The sequence below is a fragment of the Neolamprologus brichardi genome, chromosome 6, assembly GCF_056152115.1.
Source record: "Neolamprologus brichardi isolate AB-2024 chromosome 6, ASM5615211v1, whole genome shotgun sequence".
NCBI classification, from domain to species: Eukaryota; Metazoa; Chordata; class Actinopteri; order Cichliformes; family Cichlidae; genus Neolamprologus; species Neolamprologus brichardi.
The window spans coordinates 3616306-3627383 of NC_142109.1; the positions used below are offsets into that span (position 1 = coordinate 3616306).

The 11078-nt window shown below is 38.8% G+C and overlaps 1 protein-coding gene across 1 annotated transcript; it reads right to left on the reverse strand.

The window, feature by feature from the left end:
• Positions 1 to 1018: 1018 nt before the first annotated feature.
• LOC148102415 (sialoadhesin-like) lies at positions 1019 to 8949 on the reverse strand. The gene is made up of 13 exons (XM_087841498.1): positions 8930 to 8949; positions 8803 to 8864; positions 8273 to 8351; positions 8080 to 8147; positions 4863 to 5216; positions 4518 to 4745; positions 3890 to 4240; positions 3556 to 3789; positions 3162 to 3422; positions 2607 to 2867; positions 1874 to 1964; positions 1706 to 1763; positions 1019 to 1580 (listed from the first exon to the last, which is right to left on the reverse strand). Exons 4-13 carry the CDS (start codon positions 8141 to 8143, stop codon positions 1560 to 1562), a joined length of 1923 nt encoding a protein of 640 aa, XP_087697624.1. The 5' UTR covers positions 8144 to 8147; positions 8273 to 8351; positions 8803 to 8864; positions 8930 to 8949; the 3' UTR covers positions 1019 to 1559.
• Positions 8950 to 11078: the final 2129 nt, after the last annotated feature.

Below are 11078 nucleotides of genomic sequence, written 5' to 3' on the forward strand. Positions count from 1 at the left end.
TTTAAAATGGTATAAGGTTCCGTCTTTGAGAGTTTAAGTTTAAATATTCAGCAATTATATCAGATATAATGTCAGGCACATACCACACTGTGCCCGTGCACATTGTGCAAAAATATCATTTTGCACAATTATAAGTGAGGGTGGAAGATGATGGTAACAGATGGCAGAGAGAGGGGAATCTTTCCCTGACATTTGCATGCTTTTCCCAAACAAACATGATCGACATAAACTTGTGCAGCTAGTCGCTGTGAATGGCAGGTGTGGCCATTCATTCCTTTGAGGCACTGCCTCGCTTTTTCTGTCATTTCCACATAAATTCTATGTTTACTATTAAAAGTCCCTGTTATTGATGTGAGTTAACGTGAGTCTTAAAGTGTCTGACCTGAACCACAATGTCAGAAAGTTGTGTCCAAAGGAGGAAAGTAAAAATTGTTTTAAAAATACTCAGTCAGTGAAAATAGCTGACAGTGATATGACCCGTACCACATACAGGAGAAGACCCACAACATTGTCAAACTCGTTTCTTTTTAACAAAACAAGCCAGAGATGTTTCAGTGTGAGAATAAAACCTGAAGTCTTTCCAATTCTGTATTTATGTTTACAGCCTTACATGCAAATTCTTACATACAAAGCAATATTTTTACATTTAATTTTAAATCCTCACCAAGGACATCATAAAAATGCAAAGGCGTAATTTACAGTGGTTCCCAGCATTAAGCACCACTTAATGATCAAAATAACAAAGAAGGTAGAAAAACAAATGTCTTTTTGGTTCATCAGGCTGAGAGTGAGAATGACTTTAAGGGATTTCACAGTAGTTATGTACAAGAATTACAGATCCTTCCATCATCATTTTTTTTCTAAAATGTATCTTGAATAAAAACACTTTTGATAACAAAACAAATACATGTTAACTTGTTTTGACTAAATATGATGATGTGGGAACTTTCAGGCTAAATATCTTCAGCCTGAGTCTCAGGTGTGTCAAACATATCGCTCACTCTACCCACTGTCTGCCACACTGCACCGAAGTAAGAGACAGATAAAGCATTAAAGGATGAACTGCTGAAATAAATAACAGAAGATTGACATTATTTTTTGTATAAATGATACCATTAAACAAAAGCATCTCTGTGTATTTCATAGTGGGCACAAAAACATTTCTGTAAATTAATAGAAATTGTTGATCATTTTGATTATGGAGCAAAGCACAGAAAAAGAACTCCCAGTACTGTCTCTGTATTTTATTTTTTATATTTATTTAGAGTATAAGCTCAGTAGATTTCTTTGTAATGACATTAGATTGGCTGAATGTGGAAAAACACCACAGGCTGCTCAGCGCAGGTTTCATACATGAAGAAGAAGAAATTTAAAATTGTGGCAGTCTTTGTTTTATTAAGCAAACATTTTTAGTTTTAATGATCTAACACACAAAAGTGTGTTTGTGACACTTGAACTGAACACCTGCTGTAACCTGACTGCACTTTACACCAGCTGTTCCTGCTCCTCCTTGTCATCTGTCTGTGCTGCAGTCAGAGCCTTTGAGGATTCATCAGGATTCAGTCAGGATGAGAGTATACCTAATGAAGAGAGATGAAACGCTCAGACTGAAACAGCTTCACTCATAAAACATGTGCATGTATTTCATAATAAGTCATTTGCTGAGTGTCACTTGCTCCAACTCCAATAATGCAAATAAACAAACCTCAGTCATCTCTACAGGTTCATTTGGTTCAGTTTTTAAGATGATGCGCTTCTTCCTCCTGGATATAATAAAACAACAACTTTAGTATAAATGTTATGAACTTTCAACTTTCAAACTAAGGGTCTAATGGGAAAATAAAAGAGGGGTAAAGTGTTTGTATTGTTTTACCTCGTCAACAGACTCAAGACAAGCAGAGGAATCAGGATTAGGACCACCAGAGTCAGCCTGATGATATTCCTGATTATTATTTTGGATTTCCCTAAAACAGAGACAAATACATGGCAGAGATTTCTCAGCAGTAAGATTAGATTGTTTGCCAGGTGATGCTATTAGATATTTATTGTCATAATCCACTCATACAAACGTTTTTCCTGTAAAATGAATGAATAAATAACTATTTTAAATATTGTATACAGTATAACAATTATATTAATATACTAGAAGATGCATTTTCTGAAGAAACAGCAGTGTGAATGCTGATAACTGATATTTTGAGCTGAAATGAAATAATTGCTGAATGTTAAGAGAAAAATAAAGAATTTTTCACTTGAAAACAAAAGTGCAGAACGGTTGAAAACTGAAGTTCACACAGAAGTTGAAAAATAGCCGAACATGTTTAAAATGTGTATTAGAAAAACCTGAGTAATGACAAAAGAAAATTTAGAGTCAGAAAACATCTGAATAAATATTAAAAGTTCATATTCTGCATCTCTGAGCTTTGGAAGACACGCTGTCTGAAAGAAAACAACGATGGTTTTGTTTTGAGGTAAAAACAATGGCTGTAGATCAAAGACTGTTGTTTTCTTTCTTCGATGCTTAATCAGCATCCAAACTAATTACTGTATAAATGTGTGTACTGTATTTACTTTACATTTGTTATTTTAAAGAGTGTAAAATTTACTTGTGACAACAGTCAGCTGTAAGGTGGAGTTATGAGTCCCTCTGTTGTTGTGGGCCACACAGTAATAACTCCCACTGTGCTCAGGTCTGATGTTGCTGATGGTGAAGTTGTGTCCTGATGTTTTAGGTGAGTCTTCATCCTCCTTGTACCAGGTGTAGTTAGCCGCTGGGTTAGCATCACTGCTACAGGTCAGAGTGACTGAACTGCCCTCCACTATCTCAGCAGAGGGACTCACTGACACAGAGGGAAGCTTTGGAGCATCTGTTAATATATAAGAGTTTAATGTAAATTATCAGTGTCTTACACACACACTGTTAATGAAAAAACTAAGTTACATACATAGAAGAGTATATTGATGTGTTATATTTATTAAAAGAAATTCACAGAACAAACAAAAAAATCCTAAATAACCTTTAGTCCACAAAAGTGTGACAAAATTGTGTAAAATATAAATAAAATAAAAATACAATATATTGTTTTGCAACTCATCAGAACACAGAAAACATACCACATGTTAAACTAAGACAATGTACTTAAAACAAATATTTTACTCACATTTCACATCAATGGTTCTGCTTTCAGATCTCTTTTGTCCCAGCTTATTATCAGCTGTACAATAATACTTTCCAGAGTCAGAGGGCAGGATGGAGCTGAAAACATGTTGGTTTTGGTAACTGAGAGGGTTGATGACATCCTCCTTGTACCAGGTGTAACTAGCTGCTGGGTTAGCATCACTGCTACAGGTCAGAGTGACTGAACTGCCCTCCACTATCTCAGCAGAGGGACTCACTGACACAGAGGGAAGCTTTGGAGCATCTGGAGGAGAAATAAGGAGAATGACAACATGGTCATAACAACTAAATTTTACATGATTAAGGGTTTATATTCTAAAACAAAAACATCATAACCTTCTGTTTGAGGAGTAAAGGAGTAAGAGAAGTGAACTCACACACTGTTGGAGAAGAAAATGTCTCATATCCTTTCACAGCACAGTAAAGACTGTCTGCAGAATCAAATGTGTTCAGGTGTAAATATTGTTTTTCTGATGAAAGTTTGTGTCCATTCCTGTACCAGATGTAGGAAGATTGATCAGGTAGCTGACAGTTGTTGTGACATGTCAGCTCTGTCCAGTTAGAATAAGAGTTTACTGTTGATCTCCTCACATGTACCTGGAGCTGTGGATCTGGGAGCAAACAACAGATATTATATTAAAACAACTCAACATACAGACAGCTCAAAAGCTTATAAATGTGTAAAGTTACTTCCACTGAAAATTATTTTACCTGTGACAGTCAAAGCGACTCCAGGTGATCCAGTATATTTCCCTTCTGGATCGTTTGTTATGAATCTGAACTTGTACTCAGCTGAGTCGCTCTCTCTCAGGTCTGAGATTCTCAGAGTGCAGTCGTTGTTTTCACACTGATACTGAACACGGTTTCTGTACTCTGACTCTGTTGTCAGATCCACAGGTTCATTATTTTCGTCTCTGATGAACCAGAATTTTTTGACAACTTCTGTATTTCTTCCATTTATAGTCGATGGGTATCTGAAGGTGCAGCGTATTTCTACTGTTGCTCTTTTGAAGGCACAGACCTGAGTAGAAGTGTAAGTCACATCCCAGACATCCTTCACCACTGTGAGACAGAGAGAGTTGGATATTAGTCAGAGTCACAACATCCGAGGACAGAAATGAAAACGATGTGATCAGGCCTCAGTATAAGCCCATGAGAAAGGTCTCCTCCCTCCAGTGACCTCAGTGTAGGATAACTATTTATGAGCTCCGACTACACAGGTGGTGTGATCAACAGAAAATACAAGCCAGTAGTGTTACCCTTATGAAAACCTATAAAATCTACAGCTCATTTGCCACACGGCTCCACAACATGGCATTATGTTAAAGCATAAACTCACCCACTGAAGGAGAGCGGGAGTTCTCATTTCCTCTGACAGCACAGGAAATCCTGTTTGTAGAAATCCAGTAGTTTAGAGGAAGATTAGATGTTTGTCCTGTGATGATCCTTTCATTCTTGTACCAGATGTAGGAGAGATTATCAGGCAGAGGACAACTGCTCTCACACTTCAGATCTGCTGACTTAGAGTCACCACTGACAGCTGATCTGCTCACCTGCACCTGCAGATCTGCCCATTAGTAAATAAAGAACATTAAGCTCAGCTGACAACATACAGATAAAACACACAAACACACTCAGCAAACACTTGGATTTAAAATAGTAAACAAGTGGACGAACATGTTACCTGTGACAGTCAAAGTGACTCCAGGTGATCCAGTATATTTCCCTCCTGGATCGTTTGTTATGAATCTGAACTTGTACTCAGCTGAGTCGCTCTCTCTCAGGTCTGAGATTCTCAGAGTGCAGTCGTTGTTTTCACACTGATACTGAACTCGACCTGAATACTCTGGATCTGTTGTCAGATCCACGACTTCATTATTACTCTCTTTTGTGAGCCAGAATGTCCTCACAACTATGTAAGGATTATATTGTCTGTATGGGTATGTGTAGGTGCAGCGTATCTCCACTGTGGATCCTTTTACAGCACAGATCGGAGTAGAAGTGTAAGTCACTCTCCAGCCATCCTGACCCAGAACAACTGTAACACAGAGCACATCATAACAAAAAATAAAGTTAGATTAATGAAAATTAAACACTCATTTGGCTACATTTTCAGCTCCACGTGTTGGACAGATAAATAGACTCTCACTTAATGTTAGAATAAAACAAACTATGATGATAAAGATAAATGTGTAGAAGTTACAGAGTTGCCAGAGTTGATTCCATTGATCCACTATTACAGTCACCATATGAAACACTAACAGCATGAACTCCTCCTCTTTCCATTATGATGCGTGAGACGTCGTTTTGGGAGTTAACTCAACCACAAAGAGCAGTAAAGTTTTATTAAACAGTTGTTTTCTTTGTGTCAGAGTATTTTAGCAGGTGATAGATGTCATCCTGAGCACAGATCTAAAATAATGTTTCAGTGGCAAGGCTACCCTTGACCCCCAGGTTAACACAGACAGAGGGAAGCAGGAAATTCCCGGCCAGCCTGAGTGCTTCTTGTGACACGGAGAGTGGCGAAGGAAGGGCCAATGAAACGGTGTTTCATGGGTCCAGGGTGAAGCCCACGGTAGCAAACAGATAAAAGTAGAAACCTTTTGTTGGAATTATTGCTCACGTAGTTTCATTTATTTCACTTTAAATCTTCAAACTTAGGGGAAAAAACTGGTTTCACACCAATAAAGTGCCACAAACAATACACCACTAGCATTTCTGTTAGAGATGCAATGTGTGTGTTATCTGTTCACACATCACATGCGCCCATTTTACAGGCTAAACAAACACAATCTCTTAGTGTGCATGAGTCTTACAGACGGAGTGTCGATCACAGCATGGTCGAGGTGGAAAAGAAGAAAAAAGGGGGAATGACAGTGGCTGTGTCCCAATTCAGGGTTTGCACGCTTGAAGTACGCATTTTAAGTGTGATTACGTCACCGCCACGCGATGACGGCTGTCCCAATTCGAAGTGTACTTCAAATGCGTACTCCAAATGCGCCGTCGAGTTCCCCAAATATCAAGCGTGGTCCGGTGCACGCTTCGTAGTTCCATATATCCCACAATTCATAGTGCGGCGGTGGGTGTGGATAATTTTGCCGCAAAATACGGCAGAAGGGAGCGGCCGAAAAGTGAACTGTCAAAAGTAAGTATGACGTATATGACGTCACTCAATTATGTGCGAATGTTTAATAATGAAGAACATTAAAAAATTGCTGTTGGCCACATGTCGGCAAAGTTATGTGACATTAGTGATGTTTGTACTTTCAGCATTAACTTGGTTTTAAAGCCTCTACTTCTAAATATACAAATAGTCGACCTTAATCTTACAGAGAATCTGATGATTTTATGGATAATTAAAGTCAGTCATATATCCACAAACACAACAAGCTGAAAGTCAGTGATATACATATATATACATATATATATATATACATATACATATATATACATATACATATACATATATATACATATACATATACATATATATACATATATATATATATACATATACATATATATACATATATATATATATATATATATATAATCTTCAAGCGTGCAGACCCTGAAATGAGACACAGCCGAGTGTAGGAAAGGTGCAGAAAATGAAGCAGTGAGAGGAATATAGATTCTTACACAGTCAGTATCAGAGTTTTTGTTATTAAAGGGTACATTTTAGATAATCATTCATTTAGAAACCCCCCAAAACAGGAAGGCACTAATCACTACTGTAGTAGTCTAAGCACTACTGAAGAGCAGGTTAGACCCAAAATAGGCCTAATGGAGTATTTTGGTAGTTTAGTCAAATTGAGTTCCAGCACACACTTAAAACATCCACTGCTGACCAAAATGAAGCACAATAAAGAGAAATAAAATGGAAAACATAGGAGAATAAGACAGGATTGTAAAAAGAAAGTAAAATAATAAATAAATGAAACAGAAAAGTAGTTGGACCTCATTCTGATTTAAAAACTAAAGAATAAAAAATAAAAATGTAGTCTATGGAATTAACAATTTCTTACACAAGTAACTTCTAGGATAAATTACACCCAAACACACTTATATAACAAGAGACACACTGACACATAGACACTTCAGCAGAAGCACAAAGAAGGACACAAACACAGACACAGAGACATGTTCTCATATGGGGACGTTACATGTTGGCTTTTCTGTGTAACGAGCTAAAAACGTCCATTTCACAGATAAAGTTTTGTTTCTAAACTTTTCAGGTTCGAGTGATTAAAAGTAGCTGAAAATGCATCCCAAACAAGAGCTCAGGCCTCAGCAGCTTCAAAGTCAAACGTTAAATGACTCGTTCATTTTACAGAGCAGCTTGAAGTGGCTGTAGTGTCACTATCACTTAGTCAATGGCAGCCATGACTTTACAATTTGTTCTTTATGTAGACAAAGAAAAAAGGAAAGAGGTGAAGTGAGACTGATAGTCTGGGTTTTGTCAGCATGAAAACAAAAAGAGGAACAAACAGTTCACACTGATAAACGTCAGCCATGTTCATCCTGAGAAAATCCACTTAAACACAACAAATACATTCTGTGAATCTAAGATGACAGATGATTTATAATAATTAGACTAAGTTATTGGGTCTTTCACCCAAACATCATCAGTGTCCAGATTTATGGCACTGGAATAAAATGCAGATAAAAGGATTAGACTGAAAAACTCTGAACTGCTGAGTGTTAACAGTGCAAAGAAAAACATTCAAGAATGGAGACAGAAGGCTGGAGCTGCAGAGCTGTAAGGACAGACGATGTTTCACACAGCATCATTTTACAGACGGAAGAAAAATACATTCACCTGAAAACAAATCAGTGTCTGAATTATATTTTCTGTCACATTTGGTTACTCAAAGTAGAATTACTCACAGCAGACCAACCTGTCACAGTGAGGAGAACAAATCCACTGACTGCTGTTATTACACTCATAGCTGCTCCTCTCATTGCTCTGTGTGAGCCGTTAAAATGCAAGTAGATAACTGACAGTCCTTTCAAAAAAAAAAAAAAAAAAAAAAAAAAACACACCACAACACACACCAAGACACAAGTGCAATACAAAAATCACACACTCACACTAATAAGCTAAGGTGTGTACACTCAAAGGATCCCACCACCAAGGCACCCTAGTCTCCTCCACGTCGGCACTCCCCATCTGAATAAAAGAAACAAAGAAAATTTTAATATATTACAACAAAACTAATATGTATGCGTAACAAAAATCCAAACTACAAATCAAAACAGAAAAACAACATACAATCTGGATAAAACTTTAAAATCTGGAGCAAACGGAATCGCCGTATTGCTCCAACTTGCCGTCTGCCCGACTATAAATTAATCATCCGGTCAGTCAATATGCACGCCGGCTAACTCCCATAACCGGCGTGCATATGGCCGCTGTCCACGCCGACGTCCACTTTAAAAAGCTGGCAGCAGCAGGAAAAGAAATCTCTCAACGGGAACAGACGGTAAAAGCAAAGCAAAGCAGCAGCACTTCAGTTAGCGTAGCGTAAAACTAAGGCCCACACTTCCTGCAAAGCATAATAAGTAATTACTATAAAACAAACAATAAAAGGCAGAGATCGTAACGAAATTGAATTACGTACCGAGGAAACCGCGTCATGAAACATGAGCAGGGTGGCTCATAGGAGGCTTCTACAGCTATGACCTAAAAACAATATCTGTTTACCACCAAGTAGGGTAATGCACACACTACAATGAGTAAACACCTACCAGCCGCGATGGAGGCTTCAGAATGATCTCTGCAACACCAAAGGGAAGTCAGGTGACCAAACAGGAGATCACAGGTAAGCGATCCAGGAATGCTCAAATGGCCACTAGTTATACTAGCGCCCCCTAATGCGGCAGGCTGAAAGGCAGGCAGTGTGTGTGTGTGTTCTTATATCTTATATATCAGAGAGTGAGTGTGTTTGGACTCGCCTTCTACTTTAATGTTTTTCTTCTTCATGACGATTTACGTTGTAGATTGTAACTGAAAGAATCAAAACTTTGAATGAACACATGTAGTATTATGTAGTAAACAAAGAAAGTGTGAAATAACTCAAATAATGTTTATTGTATAGTCTTCAAAATAGCCGCCCTTTGCTTTGGTCACTGCTTTGCACACTCTTGACGTTCTCTCGATGAGCTTCATGAGGTCGTCACCTGAAATGGTTTTCCAACAGTCTTGAAGGAGTTCCCAGAGATGCTGAGCACTTGTTGGCCCTTTTGCCTTCATTCTGCGTCCATTTCTTCCAAAATCGTCTGGATTGGGTTTAGGTCAGGTGACTGTAGAGGCCAGGCCATCTGACGCAGCACACATCACTCTCCTTCTTGGCCACAAAGCCTGTAGGTGTGTTTGGGGTCATTGTGCTGTTGAAAACGTTATGATGATCCAACTGCAGACAGATCAAAGTTACTGTTTTTGTAGAATTGGAAAGTAAGCAATGTGCTTCCTTTGAGGTAGTACAGCCCGAGTTGTGTGTACAGAAAGTGAGAACATTAAGCTTCTTCCTCATTACCACACTTGACCTTGAACTGTGTCAGTATTGACTCTTTCAATCCTCTCGCTTTGGTAGGTAAGAAGCCCAGAACTAAGGCTGCCAACATCCAGAGACTGGTGACTCCTCGTGTGCTGCAGCGCAAGCGCCGCCGCATGAATCTCAAGAGACTGCGCACCCAGAAGAACAAGGAGGAGGCCTCGGAGTACACCAAGCTGCTGGCCAAGAGGATGAAGGTATGTGTTAATCTAGGCCAGGGGTCTGCAACCTTTAACACCCAAAGAGCCACTTGGACCCGGTTTCCACGCAAAAGAAAACACTGGGAGCCGCAAATACTTTTTGAAACCTAAAATGAAGATAACACTGTATATATTGTTTTTTTTACCTTTATGCTTTGTGTGAACAACTAAAGTAAGTAAAGTTTATTTATTAAGCTCTTTTAACAGACAGGCAGTCACAAAGTGCTGTACACAAAGATTAAAATAAACAATACAATCAATAGACATTATACACAATGTAAAAGATCAAATGTAAATAATGTAAAGAATCTAAAATACGTAGATCAACAAAAGGCTTGTTTGAACAGAAAAGTTTTTAACTGCTTTTTAAAAGAATCCACAAATAAGGTGTGTTGCTTATGAACTCCATGAAGTGCTACAGAGAAAATTACATTTTATTTATGTAATTAACACATTTTGAACTCTTAAAGAAATATAACAAAAGCAAAGACACCCAGCTGAACTAAAATGATCCAGCAAACAAAAACTGTTGTGAGCCGCCACCCTTATATCGCCTTTGGGCTTTTGGAGCCTTGACCTGACTTTTAAAAAGTAATTGGAAAACAGCACTATGCTGCTAAAAAAGGAAAAATAGATATTTGCAAAATTCCGCCTAAATATGTATTTTACCTGGTTAATGTGTGTGGCGGGGCGTGGTCTGCAGCGCCGCTGGGAGGCAGACGCACCTGAGCTGCACCCGCAATCACGCCTCGCTGTGCTCTCTGTGCTGTTGTGTTGTCAGGCTGTGAGCTGAAAAGCTACAGCCGGCTGTATGCGCACAGCAACCGTGTGTGAAAAGTGGTCAGTAAAGAGATGCTGAAAAGCGTGTTCATGCAAACATCGTCGGGTCTGTCGTGATATGTTTACAATAAGACTTATGGTCCCGACCGCTGCGCACAGCATCTGCAAATCGGGGCTTTCATCTTTACGCAGGACTGTAAGCTGTCATCTGTGAGGCGTGAGCGGTGTTTGTTTTAACATAGTTCATGGTGGAGCTGCTGACATAATGTGGATCCGAAGATCCATAACTGGCCTACCTGGGGTCAAAAGTCTCGATAAATGCACGGCGTTTCGGCGGGTATACCGGCTTCTGCGAGTGTGACG